This window comes from Cnephaeus nilssonii (genome assembly GCF_951640355.1).
Source record: "Cnephaeus nilssonii genome assembly, chromosome: 13".
Taxonomy (NCBI): Eukaryota; Metazoa; Chordata; class Mammalia; order Chiroptera; family Vespertilionidae; genus Cnephaeus; species Cnephaeus nilssonii.
Window position 1 is genome coordinate 15,401,105 of NC_137084.1, and position 25,937 is coordinate 15,427,041.

Here is a 25,937-nt window from a genome sequence, read left to right on the forward strand (position 1 = left end):
TAGGCACGTGACCTGAGCAGTCACGCAGCGTCCCGCACTTAGAAGGGTCCTGGGCTCGGCCTGCTGCTCTGCTGCTTCGAAATTCTTAGTCCTTTGTGAGCGAGGGCCCTGCATTTCCATCTCGCACTGGCCATAAAGATGCGGTTCTTCCTGGGCAGGACTCGATCGCCTGTGGCAGTGACCCACGGAGAGTAGCCAGCTGGCCGCAGGCTCAGCTGGGCCCAGGCATCCCGAGGCTGCCAGCAGGTCTCTCCTCTCCCTCCTCCACTTCCTCTCCTCCATCGGCTCCCTTCTCAGGCGGGCTGTCCCCAGTGGAGCCCAAGGTGGCGGCCCTCCTCCCGTCAGATTAGTAGAAAGAGAGAGCCTATGTGTGTGGCCGTGGGACTCATACTCATCCCTAAGCACCCGCTGTTCCAACGATGTGGAAGGCATTAAAGTGGCAGCCTGGGTCTTTGCCTGCCCATAGCAGCAGGGATGTGGGGTCGGGGGAGGCCTGTCAGGCACGTACATAGATGGATTGAGGGGTGCTGACCCTTAAGGAAAGGAGCTGTTATTTCAAGAAGAAGGGAGAATGGGTGCAGGGCAGTCAGGAACCACAGAGGCAGCCTGCGGAGGCGAAGCGAGATGGTGAGCATCCTCTCACTCTATCTCCCTGCTCCTCCTCGTCTCAGGAGCCGCCTGGTTGCCAGGGTGAGCTCCCTGGGCTCCCAACACAGCCTTGGGATTGGGATCCCAAGACACCAGCTGCCAGCTGAACCAGCCCCTACAGCCGTGGTCCCTGTGGCTCAGCTGTGGCCTTCAGCCACATTCTGGGCTGGAGGATGGTATGGTGTTTCCATGGAAACCACCCCGTGTCAGTGGAAAGCACGCAGTTTCCATCACCTTCTCATTTCAGGAGGGCCTGAAACAGGGAAGTCCGGGCTGCTGTGGCAACCACACCGGGGTGTAAATAGAGCCTGGGTCAGTGGGGGAAGGCCGTGAGAGGATGTGGGAGAGGTGGCTTTCCAAGCAAATGCCTCTGGGGAACCCCCTCCTTTCCACACCTCAGAGATCATCCGTTCCCTGGGGCAGAGGTGGGGAGCAGAGATGGTGGGGGCAGAAAGATACAAGATCTGCAGGTGGACAGCCCCAGCTATGTGGCAGAGGCCAACCACTAGGCTTCTCTGGGCCCTTCTTAAAGGCGCTATGACCCACTTCAAGGTATAGCCATATGGTTAAAATGCCAGTAGAGCTGAATGGGTAAAAGCTTGGGTTTTTGAATCAGTTCAAACCTCAGCTGTTGTACTTGTTGGCTGTGTGACTTTGAGGAAGTTAACGAAGCTCTCTGAGCCTCGTTTTCTATATCTCTAAAATGAGGGAGCAAGGTTAGTACCCAGATGATAGGTCTGCTCTGCGGATTGAAGTGAGATGCTGCATGCAAAGTGCTTAACTCAGCAGTGGTGCAAAGCAAGCATTCAGTCCATGTTAGCCACTGGGCTGGTTGTTACTGACCAGGAAGCGTTGTAAACTGTAGAGAGCTCTGGGGAGTAAACAAGAAGCGACACGCGAAGAGTTTTATCAGGAGGGAGAGGGCAGAGCGAGTCCTCGGGCTGGTTTCCCCAGGTTAGTGACGGAGGCCCAGGCGCCAGGGCCGCAGGTCCATCCGGAGGATGTGGTTTCTCTAAACACAGCAGGCGCGGCTGCCTGTGGGCGCTGGCGGAAGTCCCACGCACAGGATTCGGAGCCAGGCTGCGAAAGCCCCTGCCTGGAAGCACCTGTCCCCTCTCCCTAATCCCCTTTTCTCATAGCTGAGGGGCAGGTGTGCAGCTGTCCTCAGTGCCCCTGGCCTCTCGGGCCCCTCGCCCTGGGGTGACCACAACCAGCCTGTGCATGCTGAGCCGGGCCTTGGCAAGGTCCACGGGAGAGGCCAGGTGGGGCCAGGCCAGGGCTGGCTCCGGGGCCCCGTCCACATGGGGCCGTTCTAGTCACTGGGGAAAGCCCTGTCCTCAGCCACCTGGGCTGGCTTCGGTTTGCTTCCCTTCGCTCACCTGACCCGTTCCTGAAAAGCTGCTGTAGTGAGGTCCTCAGTTCAGGACCCCAGTGAGAGGCCTTTGGGGTGAATTCTTTTGATCCTGCACCCCTCATCTGCCTTATTTGTAAATCAGTGCTTCTCTGTGCATTTAGTGAAAAGCGGGTGTGTTTTTATCTTCTTCATTGTGGGCCTCTGAATTCCTGAGCATGGCGACCAGCACTGCCAGGATGTGGATTCTGTGGGGCCCAGGGCAGGCATGAGGGTGGACAGGGTGCGTGCATGACGACTGTGGGTGCGTGCAGATAGAGGTGGTTATAAGGACCTCTGGGTGCGTGCATGAGTACTGTGGGGTGCATGCAGATAGAGGTGGTTATGAGGACCTGGGGGGGTGTGCATGAGGACTTCAGGGTGCGTGCAGATAGAGGTGGTTATGAGAACTGTGGGGTGCATGCATGAGGACTTCGGGGTGCCTGCAGATAGCAGCGGTTCTGCACATGTTCTTTATTGTGGACACTGCACATCTACTCTGGCCAGGCTCACAGACACAATCCCTGCTCCCACGGAGCTGACGTTCTCGGGGGGGGGGGGGGGGGGATGATAAATCCTGGAAACAAATGATCATGTCATGACGATGCTATGGAGAAAATACAAGACAAGGAGGGCCTGGGAGGGACACTATCCTGTAGGGTGGTCCAGGAAGGCCTGTCTGAGGAGGTGACATTTGGGCAGAGCCCTGAAGGACGTAAAGAAGGGAGTCATGTTGATGTTTAGGGGAAGAGGATTCCAGGCAGAGTGACAGCGAGTGCAAAGGCCCTGAGGCAGGAGTGAGCCCAGCACAGAGACTGCTAGGAGACTGGTGGAATAGAAGCAGAGGAGGCAAGAACAGAAGGAACGAGGCCTGGGGAGAGCAGGGGACAGATGAGGCAGGGCCTTGTGGGCATTGAGAGGATGCTGGCATTTGTCCTGAGAGCTGCAGGGAGCGACTGGGAGGTTTTCAGCAGTGACATGGAAAGATTCACATTTAAAGGGGCCTGCGGCTGCTGAGTGCCGAATAGACTGCAGGGCAGGAGTGGTTGGTCCTGGCTGCACTGGGCATAGCGTGGTGACCGACAGGAAGTGCCAGGAAAGTGGTTGGAATGGACAATGAAAAGCTGTGGCACCGTGAGCATGTCCCCGGGCTTGGGGGCGAGGGAGGGGGAGAGGCGGTTTAAGTCGATGTGACCAGAGGTGGGCGTGGGTTTCCAGAAATCAGACCTGACCCTGGCTCTCCTCTCTGCAGGTGAAGCAGGAGATGGGCAGCATCGTGACCAAGCTCATCCGGGACTACAAAGATGGGCAGGAGGACAGCCTGCAGCAGGGCTGGGACTACGTGCAGGCGCAGGTAAGCTGGGTGGGGAGGGGTGGCCAGCGTGAGGTTCCGGGCCTGTGGGTATCTGTGTGTCTGGGTCTGGTAGTCCGTGTGCCTGTATGCACCTGACAGAATAGGTTAGCGAGTTTGTGCATCTGATGGGGGGACGGGGGGGGCGGGGCTCCTGGCACCTCAGGCACCAGCACAGCTCCTTTCTCAGGGGCCCCGGGTCTTGGAGGCTGTCCCATGGCTCACAGTGCTCCCACCTGTGGCCAGAGAGCAGGGGGTCAGCTCTCGGCCCTCTCACCACAAGCCAGGCTGGCCAGTGTTGGGAGCTCTACCCTGGAGGTTAAGAAACGGGGTGCCAAGTCTGAATGGAGGCTACCTCTAGGGAGGAGCCCGTGGGAACTTCTGGGGTAAAAGGGATGTTCTAATCATTGATCCAGGTGGTTATGCCGGCATGCAGATAAAACTCACAGATTGAATTTGTGTACTTTAGTGTATGTGTGTTCCACCTCAATTAAAGTGGGAGAGGCGGAGACCAATGACTGACAGAATGAAGGACTACGTGACAGACAGACTGGCATGCTGACTGAATGACTGATGGAATAACTGACTGACTGAATGACTGACTGACTGACTGAATGAATGGCCATCTGACTGGGCTCCCAGCCTGCCTTGGTGGTGAGCCATCATCACATACACATCAGCTCAGTGATCAGGTCCCAGCGTCCCCCTCTCTCGTGTGCCCTTGGCCAGGACCCCTCCTCTGGGCTGCAGCCTCCTCCTCTCTCCTGAGGACGCTGGGCACAGCAATCACGTAGGACCTGCTGGCACCGACTGGCAGGAGCGTCTGGAGACTGAGGAGGGACTTTGTCCCGGAGACGTGGGCACAGTCTTCTGAGCTGCGAAAAGGGGAGGGTGGTGTTTTCTGGCCTGAGTGCCTCTCGGATTTCCTGGTGAGGACCAGGTGGGGCCAGGTAGGAGGGCCTGGGTCACCTGGAGGGCTGGGTGCACACAGGAGACTGTTGTCATCACACCCTTAGTTTGACCCACAATTCCTGAGATGCTTTGCTCAGATTGGAGGGAGTCGCTGTCCCAGGATAAACAAGTGCCACCTTTCAAGGAGCCTGGGGGGAGGGGGGGAGCAGTGAGTCCCTTGGGAGCTGAGGAGCATCCCACCGGGGGAGATAGTTGACTGGTTGGGGGTTCCCTGCAGCTGGGTTCCCTGATTCTGATGTCTGTCAGACCCCACTTGGGAAGGTGGTTAAGAACGTAGACTGTGAGTCAGGCTCCTGACGACTGGGATACTAACTCGGCCCCTTCCTGGCCAGACCTTCTCTGAGCCTCAGTTTCCTCATCTATAAAATGTGGCTATTGATCCATACTCATTTGGATAGTTACAATATCATTCGTGGGATAAACTTTCAAAGCCCGTGGCTTTATGTGCTGGTTAGGCAGCACTTAGCACTTATGTGGTGTTTTATTCGCCATGCACAACCACTGAGACACAGGGTGGGTGGGGATAGACCTCGGCACGAGTCAGGGCAGGAGGTCCTGGAGAGGCGGGCTCCGCCTGGTGCAGTTAATGGCCAAGGAAAGCCACCCCCTTTTGTGGGAGGATCTCCGAAGTGCCAACTTTTCTGCCAGAGAGAAGGCAGACAGGCAACTGCAACATAAAAAGTACAACCTGAAGCCCCAGAACACCCGAGATGCTTGGCACGCCCCCTGCTGGCGACCGGGCTGCTTGGCAGGGACTCATCACTGAGACGGGAAGGAAGCAGGTTGAGGAACTGACCATGTGCTGGGCACGGTGGCACGCAGCGCACCCAGCTCACCCATGCAACTCATTTAGTCCTCCCAGGGATCCTAGCATATGGTTATTGCCATCCCATTCTCCAGGGGAGGAGTCGAGCCCAGAGAAAGGCAGCGGCTTGCCCATGCACAGGGCAGGGCCAGGATTTGAAAGGAGCCCTACCCCCACTCTGCTCGGCCTTCCTGGGGTATTTCCGGCACGGGCCCAGCCCCTGGCAGTGGAATTGGCCTTTCCTGAGCAATTACTGTGCTCTCCAGACCTGTGCTGGGCGCTCCGCCTGCCTCGTCCCGTTTAGTCCTAGTAGCAAGGAGTTAGACAACGTATTACCCCATTGTGCAGATGAGGAAACTGAGGCCAGTACTTTGACCAAAGTTGAGCAGCTGGTAGGTGGCAGAGCTGGGATTTGAACTCAGGAGCCTGACTCCAGACCCCACCCTCTTAGCCGAATGCCATCTGCCCTCCTACTTGTCCCCACACCTGTGTTCTGCCTTTCAACCTGAACTTCCCTCTTGCTCCGCTTCATATTTTTGCTGGTCCTGATTTTTACCTTCCTACTGTTTAGCAGTTTATGGTATGTGTTTCCCGAAAGCCCCTTTACATTCTTCGTGGCTCACAGAAGCCAAAGCGAAACTTAAATTAAAAAAACTCAAGTCCTGGAGGTGTGGCTGGGACCGGGGAGACCTAGAGGTAGCAGATCTGAGCCTCTTCCCAGGCGGCCCCACCTCTGCCAGGAGGGCAGCCCGCCGGAGGGGCATGGGCATGAGCATCCTGTCCCCTCTCCGCCCAGGGCAAGTGCTGTGGCTGGGTCAGCTTTTACAACTGGACAGAAAATGCCGAGCTCATGAATCGCACCGCCGTCACCTACCCCTGCTCCTGCGAGAAGAAGGGGAAGGACGAGAGCCCGCTCGTGAAGAAGGGCTTCTGCGAGGCGTCCGACGTCAACGGGACCCTGGGTGGCAACGAGACCCAGGGTGGCAACAGCCCCGAGCAGTGGCCCGTGTACCAGGAGGTACGTAGAGGGCTGTGGGGTCGAGGGGCTGGGCTCGGAGACACCCAGGCTCGCCTGGGCTCCCGCTCCATCCTCTCCCCTTCCTTCACTTAGTTGTTCCTGCCTTGGACCCATTTGTCTGCCTGTCATTGGTACCTTCTTCACCTATTCACTAATATGTCTATTCAAGATGCACACAGACCCCTCTGGGCCGGGGTGCCCCCAGCGGTGCTGCGTGATGGGGTGAGGCGCGGGCCGTGGGTGACGTGGCTGTGCTCTTCCCTCACAGGGCTGCATGGAGAAGGTGCAGTCGTGGCTGCAGGACAACCTGGGCACCATCCTAGGCGTGTGTGTGGGCGTCGCTGTCATTGAGGTCCGTGTCCCCTCCCTGCAGCCCTCCCCATGCTCTGTCCCCGTGGGTTGTCCCTGCTGTGCTGATGTCCTGGGGGAGGCCCTGTGGCAAGGCTGGCCTGAGCACTGTCCCGCCCTGGCCCTCTGCCCCCTGAATCTCAGGCTGGTCCGAGGCCACGGCTGAGGAATCTCTCTCTCTCTCTCTCTTTCTCTCTCTCTCTCTCAGTCTTTTATTGATTTCAGAGAGGAAGGGAGAGGGAGAGAGAGAGATAGAAACATCAATGATGGGAGAGAATCATCGATAGGCTGCCTCCTGCACGTCCCCCCCCAGCCCACCCTGGGGATGGAGCCTGTAACCTGGGCATGTGCCCTGCCCGGGAATGGAACCATGGTCTGCTTCATAGGTTGATGCTCACCCACGGAGCCATGCCGTCGGGCGAGGGTCCTCTTACTCCCTGTGTGTGTGGACCTGGACCGTGGGGTGCTGCCCCAGGGCCTCTGGGGGCTGGGCAGCCCGCCCCCGCTGACTCCCGCCCTCTCCCTCAACAGCTCCTGGGGATGCTCCTGTCCATCTGCTTGTGCCGGAACGTGCACTCCGAAGACTACAGCAAGGTCCCCAAGTACTGAGGCAGCTGCTGTCCCCACCTCCCTGCCTGTCCCCCGACCTCAGGGCTCCCAGGGTGTCCCTGGCTCCCTCCGCCCGGCCCGCCTCCCACCTCACTGCCAAGGCCCCTGTGCGCCCTGGGCTGCTGGCAGTGAGGGGCTGTCTGGGGCCTGGACCCCTCCCTGCCTTTCTGCCTTCAGCCTTGAGCCCGGCTGCGCTGTGGCTCCTCGGCTCGCTGCCCGCCAGGGTTCTCGGAGCAACTCAACGAAAACCCCCCCTGCAGCATTTCTGCGCAGGTGGGCTGGGTTTCTACCTGCCTCGGGGGATGTATATATTGTAAGGGGGCAAGTGTATTAAAAATGGGGGTGGGGGGGTCGATAAGGCACCCTGGGCTGTCAGGGGACTACCCACTGCGTGGGTCCACTGTTTTTCCACTCTAAGGCTTATACCTTGGCTTTCATATTTTCATTAAAGGTTGTGGGAAAGGGTAGGCTTTACCAGACGTTAGGGACAGCCCCCCTCCCCAGGCCTGACCCAGCCCCACCCAGGCAGCTCCGATCTGCCTGGGCCACCTCGTGGGAGCAAAGCCGAGATGGGCCGGGCTGCAGGGGGCTTGGCCTGGCCCCGGGGCTGCTTAGGGAATCAGAGGGGTACGTCCCCGGGGTGCGGCACAGAGCTGGCCCTGCGTTCGCCGGGACCTGAGCTGTCCAGGAGTGGGTGGGGGAGGCTGCGCTTTGCAGGGTGAGGAGGGCTCCGTGCGCCGCTCTGTAAAGCACGCTGCAGATCTGAAGACTGACTATTAAAGAGGATTTGTAAGAATCTGGTCTGACTTGGGGATGCTGCGTCCTGGGCCCGGGAGGACGAGAGGGGAGAGAGAGAGGGTGTGAGTGGAGTGGCTGGGTCTGCAGGGAAGCGTGGTGGCACCCACTACTGTCCCCTGGGCAGGGACCCTTTCTCGGCATCTCTGGCCCCCTCTTCAGCCCCGTGCCTTGGTCCATTCGCCTAGCTGCCCATGTGGCTGGAATTTGACTTGCATATGGAAACAGATGTAGATTGTACCTCTAGGTTCCTGCCTCTGAGACCAGGTGGCCCCAGAAGGTACAGAAAGTGGGCTGGTGAGGGAGGGGCCAGGGAGGCCGCAGGACAAGTCTGGCCTCTGTCTGAGCATCTGGTTTTGACAAAGGAAGGAAGCATTTTTGTATTAAAGAAATGTGATGGCGCAAGATGTGCAGAATTCAGGAGCTTTCACAATGCAATGTGGACCTTGAAGGAAGCTCTCACTTGTACACAGAGGGAGACCCAGCACGCCCCCGGCCTGGCTGCATGAGCCTGCACAGCGGCTGTAAGGCATGTCACGGGAGGTCCCTCTCCGCTGAGATGGGTGTGGAAGTCAGGGGAAAGGTTGACATAGGAGGGCACTTGCCCCACCATCTCCTCCTCTCCAACTTCTTGGGGCCCTGGAAGAGGCAGAGGGTTTGGGGGAGAGCGACTTGCCTCCCTACAGTAGGGCAGGAAGGGCAACGGATGGGAAGTATTCCAGAAGAATCCACCAGGTGGCGCTGCTGCCCCAGCCTAGGAACCCGGAGTTGTCCCTGTTACTGCAGGTCCCTCACCAGCCCCAGGCCTGCGGTCTCTCCTTCCAGTGGGAGCACTGGCGAAATGCAGATTCCAGGGCCCGGGAATTCTGATGCTGCCGTTCTGAGCCGGGAAAAGGAATCTGCATTGTTATCAGCCCTCGGAGGTGGTTACTAAATCACAGTACTTTTAGATTCTCAGGCCCTGATTCAATGTAGCCACCGATGTACCCCAAAGAGAGATGGAGAGTTCACAGCAGACATCACTGATTGATCACTGTTCTCTTCTTAGCCCAGATGCTCCCAACCATTCTTATGGCCACCACTCGCAGCAGCCTCAGAATCCTGCTCAGCTCAGCACGAGCCATCAACCAGGTTGAATTGCAACACGAAAGCAGCCGCCACCCTTGAGCCCCAGTTGTTTAGTTGAACCATACAGGGTTGGGCAAACCCCATGTATAATTTTGCCTCTGAGCTTCCCAGCGGCCAAAGCAAAAAAAAGGAACTATTGTCAGTTATACGGCTCTCCTTCCCCAAGGCTTCCTCATGCTTAGCGACTAGGAAGGGTGTGGCTGGCTGGAATCTAGAATTCAAACCACCCTCCAACACACAAACCTCAATAGCCCTTCATGACCAAAGCAAAAAGAGCCTACTGTGTGACCTTGTGTCGGTTATTGTCAGTGAGGAAAGGAGTTGTGCCTCTGCCAAGGAGGAACCAGGAAGACCCAGTGGATGCACGTGAAACAGTTGGGCGACGATTTCACATACCGTGGTGCTTAGGTAGCGCTCGCTCCATCCTAGTCCCACTCACACATGTTAACCGACTTGCTCACTGCCGTCCTATGAGGCGCATGCTCATGGTTATCCCCGTTTTAGAGATAAGACAATGAAGACAGGTTCGATAATTTCCTCAACATCCCATCCTTGGTAGGAGGCGCTGGGAGCCACCCCCTAGCCATTTGGTTGCAGACCAGGGGACTCTGGGGCTTCAGCTGGACTTGGGGCTGTGTGGGGTGGGGAGGGCACTCAGGGGTCCCTCTGTGCGCATGCGGCAATTCCACATCACTAGATTTTGGGAGGGGGTGCAACCGCCCATCCCTTTTGCCCTGAGAAGGCCTGGCTCCTGGGTTGGGCAGACCTGAGTTCCAAGGGAGGCTCTGGTGTCTTGTAGCCACGGGGCCCCTGGCACACCCCTCTCTTTTCTCCTCTGTACTGGGATTTTGTCGTGGTTATGTGAAGCTCAGGTGACATGGAGGCACCTGGCCCCCAGGAGCCCTGAACCAGAGTGATCTGACCCTAATTAATTAGGGTCCCTTGCCTTGGCCCACCTCATAGTGCCCCCAGCTGAGCAGACATCTGCGGTCTCTGCCTGAGACCGTGGCAGTGGAGGGCAGTGGGAGCCATACAGAGGGCAAGGGTCCGCAGGCGGCGGGGACTGACGAGCACAGGGCCCTCTGGGCAGGTGTCAGGAGAGCCTGGGCTGCCAGATGGTGGAGCTTAACTGCCCTTCAGGCCACCTGCGGGTGGGAGCCCCCAGCATGACACTGGGGAGAAGTAGGCATGAACCAGGCTTGGGGTTTCCAGACAGGGGCTCTGCCCAGCCATCTCTCAGGGCTCCATCAGGGCCTGTTCCCCCCATGCCGATTTCACTTTCCGGCCTGGGTGGTGGGAAGAAGGGGTGCCGGGATGGTCTGGGAAGCTGAGAGGCCCCTCTCCAAAGAGCAGCAGCAGATGGTAGCTGGCCAAGAATGGAGCATGAAATGAGTGAGCCCAGGGCTCTGGGGCTTAGGCTGGGCACCTTGAGAAGGTGGGGGCAAGGGAGACCCGAGCTAACCTTGTCCTGGCCCCCTGCTGACCTCCAACTTAAATGGGACCAGCTGAGAGGGATCAACGGCAGGTCCCCTCGGTGGCCTTGGCCACCTCCCTCTCAGGGCACGGAGGGGAGGAGAGAGGCCGGGCCGTGTCATCATGGTGGAGTCCCCCCCCCCCCCCCCCGCCGCCCCGCAGCTTCCCCCTCGGGGAGGGCACAGGGGCCTTCTCAGGATGGCTTGTCCTAAATGCCATGTATTAGGAGCCAGGGGACCTGGTTTGCAATCTAGCTCCACCTCCGTCTTCCTGCGCAGCCCTGGCCACATAGCGAGGGGGTGGGCTCGAAACCTTGTTTGCAAAAGACGTCAGAGGGGACTGAGAGAAGGCAGCAGTTACTGAGGGGGAGGGCTCAGTCCCCCAGCCTGCCTCCTCTGGCGGGTCCACCCCGATGGCAAGGCCCAGGCCTCCCAGCCGGCAAGTGCCAGCGCCAGGACTGGAACCACACGGCCCTGACTCAAGGCACCCTCAGTCCTCCCACCGCCCAGGTGTCCTCGGACAGCCCCACAGCTGTGCTGTGTTGTCAGACCATGGCCCTGACTTTTGTGGAATCTGGTCACCAAACACCGACCCGTGGGGCCCCTTCCTGCGTTCTCCTGGGGCGGACCCCGCGTCAGCCTGAAGTTCCGCACGGAAGGGACAGTCCGGCTTCCCCAACTCCTGGGGGCCCTAGAGCCCGTCATCGGTCTGGAGACCGCCTGGGGCTTCTAGCTTCCCTCTCTGAGCTGCTGGGTGAGCTGAGCTGCTCTCAGGCCTCCTGTGGGGATGGAGGTCACCCCCAGGCTGCTCTCTCTCCCCGCAATGTCCAAGCATATGAGCCCCACAGTGGCCTGGCTGCTGAACCAGGAGGCAAGGTACCCCTGGGCAGTGCCCACCCACAGCTCCCTGGGGCCAGGCAGGAGACAGGTGGGTGCCAGCTTGCTCTCTGGTCCTTTGGGGAGCCAGTGTCGGTGTCCTAGGAGTGTCTAGGAAGCTGGACTCAGGGGGTGCAGTCTGGCATGGACACTGACCAGTGGGAATGAAAGCCAGACTTGAGCTGGAATAGGGGCCTGCTCTGTGGACTGGTGGGAGGTGCAGGGCCGCCTAGGGGTTGGCCTGGGGGCACTGTCAGTCAATCAGTAAAGAAATACTACAACATTTTAGTAATTGGCGTGGCTGTGTGGGTACCACTGAATGTCAGTACACACACACACACACACACACACACACATACAGGCCCTGAGCCCCTGAGAGCTCAGTCCATTTCCAGGTGTGAGAGATTAAGCCACGGTGGCCAGTGGTGGGTAGGAAAGGCAGAATGTCTGCCAGCCTAGAATGTTCCAGGCCTGCGCTGGGAGAGCACCTGGCCACCCATCCCAATCCTGCCAGTGTCCTAGCAGAGCCTCCACCAGCTTCTGCCACGGGGTCTCCAGGTGAGCAGGTCCCCAGGCTGAGGAGCAGCAGGGTGAAGGGGGACACTCGTGACATGAGGGTGTTGTGCACCAGGGCATCTCTGGGGCCAGGATGACCACCGCCTCCTTCCCCTGAAGAGGGACAGAGACCTGAGTGGCCAAGCTACCTCAGGGCCAATATCTGGCTGCCCCCGGGGGTCTTTGGAACCTGTGGGTTAAGGTTCATTCATTCATTCATTCATTCATCCTGTGCATACTTAATGGACACCTACCAGTTGGTGGGAATTGCAGTTAACTTGGCTCAGGGACTCCTCCGCTTGCCTAGCCCCAGGCTATAGGATGATGGAGGATAGTCCAAAGCCCCGCCCTTACCTCCCAGGCCTTTCCCCTAATGAGAGCAGCCTGGGGCTCCCCTTCCTGAAGCACCTGGGTTGACAGGAGCCAGCAACTGGGTTTTCGTGCCCAGATTCTAGATGCCAAAACTGAGGCTCAGAGAGGGGGAGCGGAGGTCCCTAGCCTTGGCCCACCTCCTAGTCAACTCAGCTGAGCTGACAGGCACCTCCACCAGCTGCCAAGGGGGTGGGGCCTCATGATCAGGCAGAAGTGGGCACCTGAACAAGGGGGCAGGGGCAAGTGAGCAGCCGGAAGTGGGCACCTGAACAAGGGGGCAGGGGCAAGTGAGCAGCCGGAAGTGGGCACCTGAACAGGGGGGCATCGGGGCTTGTGATCAGCAAGAAGGGGGCACAGCCTCAGGTGAGCACCTGAACAGGAGGGCAGGGCTTGTGATCAGCTGAAAGTGGGAACAGCTAGAAGTAAGCACGTGAACAGGGGGCAGGGGCATATGATCAGCCGGAAGTGGACACCTGAACAGAGGGGTGGGGCTCCTGATCAGCAGGAAATGGGCAGGGGGGCGGGGGCACCTGATTATGTGAAAGATGATCCTCAAGAATGGAGGAGGGCCCACAGGAAGATTGAAGGGTTGTGGCCAGGAGCCCCCAGAAGCTGAAGAGGCAGGAAGGACCCTCCCCTGAAGCCCTTGGAGGGAACACAGCCCCAGACATCCAGATTTCAGATTCTGGCCCCATAACGGGAGAGCATGTGTTCCTGTTTCTTTAAGCCAGTCTGTTTTATCAGAGCAGCAGCCTCTGGTAATATTCCCCTACTTGCCCCTCCTTTTGGGGCTTGACCAGGTTCTGGGGACAGCAGGGGCTCACAGGGAGATTCATCCCTGTGTCTGTGCCTCAGTCCTTTCTCCCCGCTCCCCACCCCCCCCCCGTACCCCCTGGGGCTCCTTGGCAGTGACTGTGCAGTGGGCACACCAGGGCAGGCTGCGCCAGTGTTGCAGGCTTTGAGAGCACAGTGGCGAAGACGCTGTATGGCAGCTGTGCTCTGGTGAATGCGGGGAGTCTGGCACACTCCTCTGTACATACCTGTACCATGACATACATGCACACACAGGTCACACATGCACACAGCTGCCAACTCCTGACAGCATGGGCCATGCTGAGTGTTGCTGGGGACCCCCGGGGCCCATCCCGGGCCTCTGGCATCCTGTGGAAGGAAGCTGAATAATGAACATTGAGTGGAACAAACAGGATAGAGGGTGGAAGTGCCCATCACTCAGCCCCCCACCCCCCAGCCACACTGCGCAATTAGCCTTTCCCACGGTAAACCCCTTCCCAGCTGAAATGAAAGAAACTCAAAACCGCGGTTGGCAGAGTGGCATCACCTGTCTAGTGTCATCTGTGAGAAGGGACTGGAGTTCCTACCTCCAGGGTTACCGTGGAGCAAGTGAGGGGATGTGCTCCCGGCACTGATTCCCAGTGCAGCCCGTCCCAGGACCGCTCCCCTGCTCCCTGGGATCCCTCCCTCGGTGCTGCCACCCCCTGGACAGGACCGGGCAGGCCAGGCAGGTGTGTCTGTGCCTCCAGGTCAGGGACTGCTGGCTGGTCCAGAGTCTGGCCAGGAAGGAATCAGTGCCCAGCCCCCTGCCCGGTGGGGCGAAGCCTCCTGGCTTCTGGGGAAGGTGCAGCCAGGTAGGATGGGCCGCTAGAGGACACCTGACCTGGGAAGCCCACTCCCACCCGCAGCTGACCCCTCTGAAGTCATTTCCCCAGCATCTGCCGTCCGGCCTGGAGCAACGTCAGGCCCGGAGCCAAGCCAGTCACCCCACCCCCTAATGTTCCCCGAGATGCTTCTAGCAGCACCCTCTGCAGACAGAAATGGGCTTCCTGCAGGATGCGGGGGTGGGTGGGGGTGGCAGGAACAGCTGGACGTGCAGAGGGGGGGGCTGGGGAGGATGGGAGGTGGGAACAGCCTCCCGGGATGCTGGGGCTGGGGGTGTGGGAAGGGGAAGTGGTGTCAGCTGACGGCGGTGCAGGGGTCTAGCCTCTGCCCCTGCATCACACACCTGGTGAGCCCAGCTTGCGGCGTCCAGGGTGACAGCAACCCTGTGATCCCGGCAGCCAATCCTCTTGGTCCTCTTGGACACACAGAATTGTGAGCGAAATCCATCGTGGTTCTTTAGGCCCCCAAACTTGGGGGTAGTCATTACACGGCAGTAGCTAACTGGTACAATGATGACCTTCGATAGTAATAATGATAGCATCACCTGCAGAGGGCCTACTGTACGCCAGGCCCAGGCCCATGCTCTCATACGACACAGATGACCTCATTTCATCTTCCCAGCTGCTCTGAGAATTGGTACTGGGACCCTCACTTTATAGACAAAAAACAACAACAGAGGCTTGGAGGGGACATGGGCCTCATCTAAGGCTGCCTGACAGGAAGAGGCCGAGCCAAGGTTAGAACCTAAAGTCTGTCTTCTTGGAGTCAGTTCTGAATCTCCTTCCCAGACCAGCCTCAATGTCAGAGAGAGCTTGTGGGAGTGTAATGTATTCTGCACACAGGGGCTGACGTCATTGAGAATGTTCTCAGCCTTCCCTGCCCCAAGAATTATGCCGGAGCTCACCCTGCTGTTCTCTCACCCCAGCCCGTGCCTCTAAAGAAAGAAAGACGAAGGCAGCGATGTCGGGGCCGGTCATTTCTTTTTTATGCCGCCTCCTATTTAATCAGCCGATATTTATTGGGAGCCTGTGCCCATTTCCACAGTGGTCTTCCTTTTGTGACATTTCCTGGATCCCTTGCATGCCAGGCCGTCACCCAGTGCACACCGAGGTAGTTAGGATCATCCCCTCTTTACAGATGGGGAAACGGAGGCCCCAGAGAGGGGACGTGACCACCTGAGGCCACCTAACTAGTAAGTGGTCGAGACAGAATTAGTCCCAGGTTTGGCTGAGTTTAGGGAGGGCCTCTCCTTACTCTATCACCACAGCTGTGGCTTTTTAAAAAGGGATTTTGAAATTTCCCCTGGGTCCTGTGTGTGGCATGTTGGGCCTGGGAGGCTGAGAGGAGAAAGAAAGGGGAGTGGGGGTGCTGGAAGGTGTCCCTGACTCTAAGAGCTGGTTTGCTCCCTGCCGTGATGATGCCCAGGCCTCAATGATGCCCAGGAGTTATGCTGTGAGTGGCAGCAGGTGAAGGAGGAGGTGGCGTGTGCTGGAGGGGCAGAGAGAGAAGCACAGGCTGCATCCTGCTCCCCGGTGTCCATAGCTGACAAGCCACATCCATCCTTCATCCCCACCCATCTCCCCGGCCCTCTGCTTAGCTGCTGGACCACAGCCATCTTCCACCACCAGGCACTGGGCACGGCGCCCCTCATCTCCTGGCTGCACTGTTTTCAAATGGGAATGCAGGGTCCGTCGGGCTATCTCTTGCTCCCAGGGCGATCACACCCCTGGGGTGGCGGGGTAGCCACAGACCTACCAAAAGTTCCCAGAGCCCAGCCCAGGTGCCCTGGCCCGTCAGAATCTAGCTGCCAGGAGCCTTTGTGTGGCCTGGGAGCCCAGCAGATGTTCCGTGAGAGCAGGAAGGTGCCCAGGTGAGAGGCGGGGGGAGGCCTCGCATCCCACACATGGCTGCCCTCCTCCGGGACAGCCTGCCAAACCCCCTGCACTGGAGCTGAGAAACCTTAGTCACTCCCATCTCTGGCCCTCCGTCCCCTCATCGTTCCATCGGAGAGGATGCTCAGAGCCACGTACCAGCAGACACTGAAAACCAACGTTTCCTGTCAGCACTTTGCACACATTATCTTAATTATTTCCCCCAAACAACACGAAGATCTAAGAATTCTCAGTGTCATCTTCATTCTAACTGATGAGGCTTAGCCTGCCCAGGGTCACACAGCTGGTGAGTGGGTGGCTACAGGGCATGTGAATCTAGCCACCCCCGCTCCCAACCCTGGGGCTCAGACTCACGGCTGCAGGCCTCCTTGGTGTGTGTGTGGGGGGGGGGGGCAGGGGGGGAGACAAGATTTACAAATGCCTGGACCACACCTGCCAGACTCATCAGCTGCTGGTCAGGTGGGTCTCCCACACTTGTTTGCCTGGTGTCTTAGAGTAAGTAGCCAGCCCCAAACTCCCCTAGTGCTCTGACCTTCTCTCAGAAAGGAGTCCTGCTCTTCCAGCCCCACCCCCCCACACACACACACAAATTCTCCCTCTGTTCTCCTGCCTAACCTTGCTCCCCCTTGGATCAACCTTCAGGCGGCTTCCCTGACCACGCCCCCAATGATATCAGGGTTTTGCTATGCCCCCCCCCCCCCGCATGGTTCCCTCCTCTAGCACTGCCTCCGGTCCGCACACAAGGGCCATGGGTTCAAATCCAAGCTCTGCCCTCCTGAGCTAAGTGACCATCAGCAAGTGAGTTAACCTTTTAGCTCCTCCTCCCAAAAGTGGGCATACTGCCGGTCCCAGCCTCACACTGACTAAATGAGTTGGCAGCTGGGCAGGCTTGGAACGTCTGCCTGAGGGAGCAAGCTCTCCTGCCTGGTTCCAGGCACTGTTCTCCCCACGGGGGCTCTCCTGGCAGAAAATTGTAATTGCTGGTTAGGGTTTGGGTCTTCTGGGCTGAACTCTAAGTTCCTTGAGGGCAGGGAAGGTTTCTGGCTTGTTCCTTGCCCTGCCCCCAGCTTGGAACACTGTGCCTGACACATTAAAGGCATTTAATACATATTTTTTGGATGGATGGATGGATGGATGGATGGATGGATGAGTGGATGGATGGATGAGTGGATGGATGGATGGATGGATGGATGGATGGATGGATGGATGAATATAAAGGATCCCTTTATCGGTGCCAGAGTGAAATAAGGTGATGCAGAAAAGAACTTGGGCTACCGTCCTGCTAGCAGTGCCCCATGCTTGCTGTATGTAACAATTATTGGAGCCTCTTAGAAATCTAGGCTCCTGGGCCCACCCTGGAGGATCTGGCTCCTTGAGGGTGAGGGGCTCTAGGAACCTGTGAAGAATCAACAGCATTCCTACATACAGTCAGGAGCCCTACAGGTGAAGAGCAGGATGAGGGCCTAGGGACGAGGAGCAAGGACACGTGCTGGGTGGAGGAAGGTCAAACCCCCCTCAGCTCACTGCCTGCAGAGGAGAGCCAGGGCAGGGTACTAACTCTAAACCAAGTTCACAGTTGTGAGTGACTACCACCTGGGACCAGGGGCTAATTGGACTCGTGTTTGCAACTTAAAGTGACCTAAGCATTTTTGTCACCAAACAGAGGTCAGAACACTGTAGGGCTGCCTAGTTCTCACCCAGGCACGGGGAAGAGCTTCCTCCAGTGAATGTGCCACAAACAGATGTCGGGAGACAAGAATCAAGTTGCTTTCCTCTCCCAGCCCATGAGGCCAGCTCATCCAAAGCACCAGTGCCAGTCAGTCACCACAGGTAGGAATCTAGTTCCTTGAAGGCAGGCCCTGTCCAACCCAGCTTTGTCCCTCCGGCCCCTGGCCCCTGGCCCCTGTAGATGTTCACTTCCTCCCTTGCTGCCACCTGACCCTGGTTGTTCCGAAGGGGCAGCATCAGGCACCTGTGAGAGGTTAGCGGAAGGTCTCACAGAAGTGGGCGGAGATCCCGGCCATCCCTGCTGACATCTACAAGTGTCAGTCACATAAATGAGACAGTGCACCACGCAGTGAAGAAATCAGGCCACCAGACAGTCAGGCACCGATCAAGGGACAGCTGGCCACTAGACTTGCTAGTTACACAGACAGAGAGACAGACAGACCACTGACAATCATCCACATCCATCTGATATGGACACTGCTTTCTAGAGTCTCCTCCCAGGACTCTGAAATTGTCTCTCCTCTACTGGAGGCCCCTCCCCAGGAGGCCAGGTCCCGGGTGCTCCTGGCACAGTGCCCGCTCCTGATCACCGACTTGGCAGCCTCCTAGCTGCCGGCTCCAGCACTGCCCCTCCTCCCTCCTCTCTCCCTCCCAAGGTGGGAGCTTCAGGCTCTGCCAAAGCATTACTAAGAGTGGGGTTGACGTCACCCTCCCTGGTCCCACCCCTCCCCAGGCCCCGCTTACCTTTCACCCTTGGCTGCCCCTGAGAATATGACACATCCTGGGTGGGGGAGGGGCCGTCCCTGGGACAGACACTGACGGTCCTTGGCCCCAGGCTAGCACACTCCGACCACCCTGCCTCCCCCAGCTGCAGGCTGCTCTGCCTGGCTGAAGCAGCTGTGCTCCCAGAGACCACGCTGGACAGATCCAAACGCACACACAGGCTCCTCCACTCACCAGCTGGGTACCTACCTGGGCCTCCTCTCTAAAATGAGGATAATAATCAGACCTGCCTCAGAGGGCCAGTGTGAGGCTTAAATGAGGTCATGTCCATCAGCACTCTGCCCCAGGGAGGGGAACTTGGGTCCATTTTGATTGCCTGTGGGATGTTCACTCCGGAGATACACCTATACACACCACTACCACCAAAAACAGAATAAGAGTAGGGAGGGTGCATGGTCCACTAAATTTGAGGAATGATGCCAAAAACCTTCCCAACATACTCCCCATCTACCCAACCCCACCTCAGCCTTTCACAATGAACACTCCAAGTTTTCATTCGTGTTTTTATTATAAAAATAGCACATGATTACTGTCAAAAGCCACCATGGAGACAAATATAAAGCTGTAGAGCAGTGGTTCTCAACCTTTCTAATGCCGTGACCCTTTAATACAGTTCCTCATGTTGTGGTGACCCCCAACCATAAAATTATTTTCGTTGCTACTTCATAACTGTAATTTTGCTACTGTTATGAATCATAATGTAAATATCTGTGTTTTTCGATGATCTTAGGCGACTGAGTGTGGGTTGCGACCCACAGGTTGAGAACTGCTGCTGTAGAGCCGCCTAAGACCATCGGAAAACACAGATATGTACATTATGATTCATTAAAATTAGTAGCAAAATTACAGTTATGAAGTAGCAACGAAAATAATTTTATGGTTTGGGGTCACCAAAACATGAGGAACTGTATTAAAGGGTTGCAGCATTAGAAAGGTTGAGAACCACTGCTAGAGGAAGCTCCTCAATTCACTTAAAAATGTGAACAAGTAACAAGAGTCCAACAAACTAGATAGATTTGGAAATTGATCAAGTACAGCTTCTAGAAATGAAAAATACAACCCTTGAAATTGCAGAATTCAAAGCCAAAGAGGAGATTATATAAAGCTGAAGACATAATTAGTAAAACATGAGCTAGAGCTGCAGAAATTATTCTGAATGCAGCTCAAAGAGAAAAGAGTTGGGGAATGTAGAGGACAAGTGAAAAGAGGTATGATCATCTAACATGTTTCATTAGAATACTGGACAGAGAGGAGAGGAGTGTAGGGAAGAGGAAATATATGAGGAGATCATAATAACATTTTCAAGAGTTGTGGAAAGATAGCAAAGCTTACATGCAGAAAACCCAATAATTCTTAAGTGCTAAAAGTTAAAAGAGCCACACCTATACACATTACAGTAAACCAGCAGAACTAAGTGTGTGTGTGTGTGTGTGTGTGTGTGTGTGAGAGAGAGAGAGAGAGAGAGAGAGAGAGAGAGAGAGAGAGAATGAAAGCAGTCAGAGAGACAAAAGTCACCTCTAATGGAATGGCATTTAAGCAGATGGCTGACTTCTCAAGAGCAATGATTCAATCCAGAAGACAGCCGAATGATTTTTTAGTATACTTAAAATTTATATAGCTGAAATAAAATAGTTGTTAACCTAGAATTCTCTAATGGATCTATTTTTCAAGAACAAAAATGTAATAACACTGATTGGATTTACCACCAACAGACCTCACTAAAGGACATTCCTCCTAAAGTCAAGAGTAAGACGTCTCCTCTCACCACTTCTGTTTAACATTGTGCCAGAGCAGTTAGGCAAGAAAAAGAAATTAAAGGCATGCAGATTGGAAAGGAAGAAGTACAACTATATTTTCAGATGAGCATGTTCTTGCACATAGAAAATCCTAAGGCATCAACTAAAAAACTATTAGAACCAATAAGCAAATTCAGTAAGGTTGCAGTACAAGATCAATGTACAAAAAAATAATTGTATTTTTATATGTTAACAATGAATAATAAAAAAATGGACTTAAGAAGATTCCATTTACAATAACATCAAAAAGAATAAAATACTTGGAAATACCTTTAACAAAAGAAGGGCAAATTGTACTCTGAAAATAACAAAATAAATAAATCAAGGAAGACCTAAACAGGCAGATATCTCCTATTCATTAATTTGAAAACTTAACATTGTTAAGATGGTAATGCATTCCAAATTGATTTACAAATTCAATGAAAACTCTATTAAAGCTCTAGCTGGTTGTTTTACAGAAATAGCCCTCATCTTAAAATTGAGTTGGTCCTAAAATTCATATGGAAATTTAAGGGTCCAAGAATAGCTAAGACAAACTTGAAGAACAACAAAATTGGAAGGCTCATACCTCCTCATTTTAAAACTTACTACAGACTTAACTAAAAGACGATATAGTACTGGCATAAGGATAGACATATAGATCAATGGAACAGAATTGAGAAACCAGAAATAAACTAGTACATTAATGCAAAAGCGTGCCAAGACAATTCAATGAGGGGAAATAGTCTTTTCAGCAAATGGTGCTAGGACAACTCCATATTCACATGCAAAATAAAGATGTTGGAACCCCTTCCTTAAAGCACACATGAAAATTAACTCGAAATGGACCCTAAACCTAAAGTAAGAGCTAAAACTATAAAAACCTTAGAAGAAAACATAGGCGTAAGTCTTAGTGACCTTGAGTTAGGAAGAGCCTTCTTAGATATAATACCAAAAGCACAGCAGCCAAAGAAATAATAGGTAAGTTGGACTTCATCAACATTTAAAACTTGTGTGCTTCAAAGGACACCATTAAGATAGTGAACAAACAAATACTGAATGGGAGAATATATTTTGAAATCATCTATCTGGTAAGAGCTAGAATACATAAAGAACTATTACAATTCCATATTAAAAAGACAAATAGCCTAATTAAAAAATAGGCAAAGGGTTTACACATACATTTGTCTAAAGGACATATATAAACGGCCAATAAGTACAAGAACACATAGGTATATGCCCTGCATATTTAGCTATCAAAGAAATAAAAATCAAAACTACAATAAGTACCCACTTCACACCCACTAGGATGGTTATCATAAAAAACTATTTTTTTAAAAGGAAAGAATAAAGAAAGAAAATATCAAGTATTGGCAAGGACATGGGGAAGTTGGAACCCTCAGACATTGCTGATAGAAATATAGTTTGGAAAACAGTTTGACAGTTCCTCAAAGTATTAAACATGGGGTTCCATATGACCCAGCAATTCTGCTTGCTCCTAGGTATATACCCAAGAGAAATAAAAGCATCCATCCATATAAAAAATTATATATAAATGTTCATAGCTGCATTATTCATTTAAAAAGTGAAAAACCACCAGATGTCCTTTGGCTGACGAATGGATAAATAAAATGTAGTATATTCATACAAGGGAACATTATTTGGCAATAAAAAGGAATGAAGTACGAATACATGTACAATTGTGAGGAACCTTGAAAGCATTATGCTAAGTGAAAGAAACCAATCGCAAAAAAAAACAAAAAACACGTACTGCATGATTCAACTTAGGTGAATTGTCCAGAATAGCAAATCTAAAAAGACAGAAAAAAAAGTTAGTGGGTGCCTAGGCCTGGGGGGTTTCGGGGGGAAATATGAAGTGACTACTAGTGATTATGAGATTTCTTATTGGGACGATGAAAATGTTGGGAACCCGATCATGGTGATGGCTGCATAACTCTGTGCCTATACTAAAAACCATCACATTGTACCATTAAAATGATGAATTATGTGGCAGACGAATTATAGCTCAATAAAGCTGCTTTTAAAAAAATGTACTCTAGGTAGAAGAAAAATACCTCAGAGTTGGAAGGCCTGAGATTCGAGGAAGAATGCTGAGCAAAGATGATGGTAAATGTGTGCTTAAATTCAAAACACAGTGACTGTAATGCATTGGTAATAATGTCTAATGTGGGGGAGTCTGATACAACAAAAGGGAACTTTCTTAGCTTTGCTATGCTAAGTCAGAATGTGAAAATATTAAGGGTAACAACCAGGAGAATAAAGAAAGAAAATAAAACTGCTTAACTAGTAAAGGGGGAAATGAAACTCAATATACATAGAAATTTGAACAGTGTCTTATTACTGTTCATATGAGCAGGTCCCAGAGTAGAGGTCCACAGAGGAGGCAGCTCACCCCAAGCAGACAATCTTCCCAGAGCTAGATTTGGGGACACTGGTGGGTCACATTACTTATTGTTGCTATTGTTTGTTTTTCTTCTGTTAACATGTTTTTTTCAATGAGGATCAAATTCATTTAATTCAAAGTGAGACACGAAGGAAAAGAAACAGAAAAAGCTGTTCAAATAGAAAACACAAAATAAGATGGTGGGAATAAAACCAGATATTACAATCAGTGTAAATGGACTAAATGTTCTGGTGAGAAGACTAAATTTTCAGACTAAATTAAAAATTAAATTTCAGCTCTAAGCCAGTTATTATTTTTTTTATCTGTGAGCCTACGTTTGCTTGTCGTTGGTTTGTTTGCTGTTCTTTTTAAATAGCAGCTCAATTTAGATGTGACTCACATATCACACAATTGACCAATTTGAGGTGTACAGGTCCAGGTTTTTAGCATGTGCACCGAGTTGTGTAACTGTCAGCATGAGGACAGTTTCATCACTCCAAGAAGATACTCCATGCCCATTAGCTCTCCCCATTTCCCTCAGACTTCCTCAGTCCTAGGTTCCACTACTTTCTACTTTGTCTCTAGAGTTTTCCCTACTCTGGACACGTCATTGAACGAAATCACGCAAGATATGGTGCTGAGTGACTGGCTTCTTTCACTTTGCCTACCCTTCCCAAGGTTGTAGCATGGCTCAATACTTCATTCTTTTTTATTGCCAAGCGACAGTCCACTGTAAGGAATATTATCTGTCCATTTTATTTGTCCATTCATCAGTGAAAGGACAGTTGGGCTATTTTTACCTTCTGAATTTTATGAATGATGTTGCTATGAATATTCATGTACAGCCATTAGGTGATTTTGTCGTTGTGCGAGCATCACAGAGCGCACTTCCACACACCTGGATGGTACAGCCTGCTGCCCACCTGGGCTGTGTGGGCCAGCCTACTGCTCCTAGGCCACGGGCCTCTGCAGCACGTTACTGGACAAAACAACCCGAGATTAAATCAAGCGCAAGAGGACATGGTGCAATCCAGACACGCAGTTACCACGAGATGCATGAGGTTGTTGCAGGTACTTACCTCATAGCAGATGTATAAAGGAAGAGCACACCATAAAATAATGACTAAAAGCTTAGTATAGTAAATACACAACCCAGTGGCATAGCCATTTATTATCACTATCAAGTATTATGTCCTGTCCATAATTTCACGTGTTGACTTTCACACGGCTGGCAGCGCAGTGGGTTTGTTTACACCAGCAGCACCACAAACACGTGAGGAATGCGTTGCCCTATGATGTTATGACGGTTACGGCATCCCAGCTCCATTACAATCTTGTGAGATCATTGTCATATATGCGGTCCATCATTGACTAAAACGTTGTTAGGCAGTGCATGACTGTACATGTTTCTGTGGGGTTGTGTTTTATTTTTCATATGTTTTGTGTGAATGTCTGTTTTCTAGGACTGGAATTGCTGGGTCACACGGTAACTCTATGTTTAACCTTTTGAAGAACCAACAGAGTGGCTGTACCATTTTTTATATTCTCTTTAGCAATATGTGAGGGTTCTAATTTCTCCACCTCCTCTCCAACACTTGTTATTATCTGACTTTTTTTTTATTATAGCCATTAAGTTGATAAGGTATCATGACCAAGTAGTGTTTTATTAAAGAACATAAGAGTGGCTTCCCATTTAAAAATCCATCACTATAATTCACATTTTAACAGACTAAAAAATAGAGGTCATTTGGTCACCGAAATGGAAGCAATAAAAGCATTTGTCAAATTCAACATCCATTCCTGATTTAAAACAGAATCAAAACAAAACAAAACCTTTCAACAATAGAATAGAAGGGAACTTCCTCAATATGACAAACAGTAACTATAAAAAAACTACAACCATCATTATGCTTAACAATGAAAGACTGAATGTTTTCCCTCTAAAATTGGGAGCAAGTCAAAGATGTCCACTGACCCTCCTTCAATTCATGGCCAGAAACCTCCAGTGCATTTAGGCAAAAACAAAACAAACATCCTGATAAGAAAGGAAGAAGTAAAACTGTCTTTAGTTTGCAGATGACGTGATGATCTACGCAACAAATACTCTGGAATCTACAAAAATACTGTTATAACTAATTAGTGAGTTAAGAAAGGTGACAAGATATAAGACCAATATACAAAATTTGATACTACTCGCAATAGGGAATTGAAACAAAAATTAGCACTTACAAGCATATCAAGTAATATGAAATACTTAGGGACACATCTGAGAAAAGATGTGAAAAGACTGTACCTGAAACTATAAACACTGCCGGGAGAAGTTAAAGAGACCTACATCAGTGAAGAGATACACTATGTTCATGGACTGGGAGGCTCCATGTTGTTAAGGTGTCAGTTCTCCCCAGATGGATCTGCAGATTCAACTCAATCCCAATCAAAGTCTTGGCACGCTATTTTCTGTACACACTGACAAGCTAATTCCAAAATGTACCTGGACATGCAGAGAACCTAGAACAGCGAAAAGCATTTTGAGAAAGAAGAACAAAGTTGGAGGGCTTGCACTACCTCAGTGAGTATAAAGCTACAGTAATCAAATCAGTGTGCTACTAGCATCAAAATAGATGAATGGATTAAAGAAAAAAAATGAAGAGTCTGTACTAGACCCACACACATGCATGGTTAATTGATTTTGAACAAAGGTACAAAGGCAATTCAGTGGAGAAGGATAGTTCTCAAGAATTTAGCTAAGCTTCCATGGTATCGCTGCCTTGGTGTCCATTTTGTTTGGCCAAGTGCCTTCAAGGGCCTTAACCTGACACTAGCCCCTCCTGCAAGAGCATGCCCGAGAGAACAGCCTGTGGGCTCACAACTTCCTCAACAGCCTTTGTGACCAACAGTCTCCCCCACCTCCCAGGGCCTTCCCCTGCGTGCCCCTTAGGTAAGACCCTCGGAGAGTTTACCAAGTCCTGCTTTTCATATTTGAATTGGTAATCCGGCCTTAGCCCAGGAACTCAAATCACTCCACCCATAGACCCTAACAAAGGCATGTGCCCCCATTCCTATTGCTCTCTATCTGCACTCTTCCTTGACCTCCACATGGGGCCCCTCAAGGCATGTGGTGTACTTCCTCCAAGACCTGGGGATAATAAACTTCCCTATTTCCATGTCTCTTGTGGTCTGTTATTGAACCTTGACTCACCCTGTGCTCCACTTAACACCTGTTCATTAAACAAAGTTATAACAACAGTCTTGTCAATACAAGATGCTGAAACAATTGGATGTTCATATTTAAAAAAACAACTTTGTTCCATACCTCACACCATACACAAAAAATTAACT

At 52.5% G+C, this 25,937-nt stretch overlaps 1 protein-coding gene across 3 annotated transcripts in view; it reads left to right on the forward strand.

Moving 5' to 3' along the window:
* CD82 (CD82 molecule) overlaps positions 1–7,937 on the forward strand; it is a 51,443-nt gene extending 43,506 nt beyond the window's left edge. For all 3 annotated transcript variants that reach the window (XM_079787927.1, XM_079787928.1, XM_079787929.1), the window contains 4 exons: positions 3,291–3,392; positions 5,963–6,184; positions 6,453–6,536; positions 7,064–7,937. In XM_079787927.1, the coding sequence (XP_079644053.1) occupies positions 3,291–3,392; positions 5,963–6,184; positions 6,453–6,536; positions 7,064–7,141 (486 nt within the window). In that variant the 3' untranslated portion in view covers positions 7,142–7,937. The remainder of the gene's footprint in view (positions 1–3,290; positions 3,393–5,962; positions 6,185–6,452; positions 6,537–7,063) is intronic.
* Positions 7,938–25,937: the final 18,000 nt, after the last annotated feature.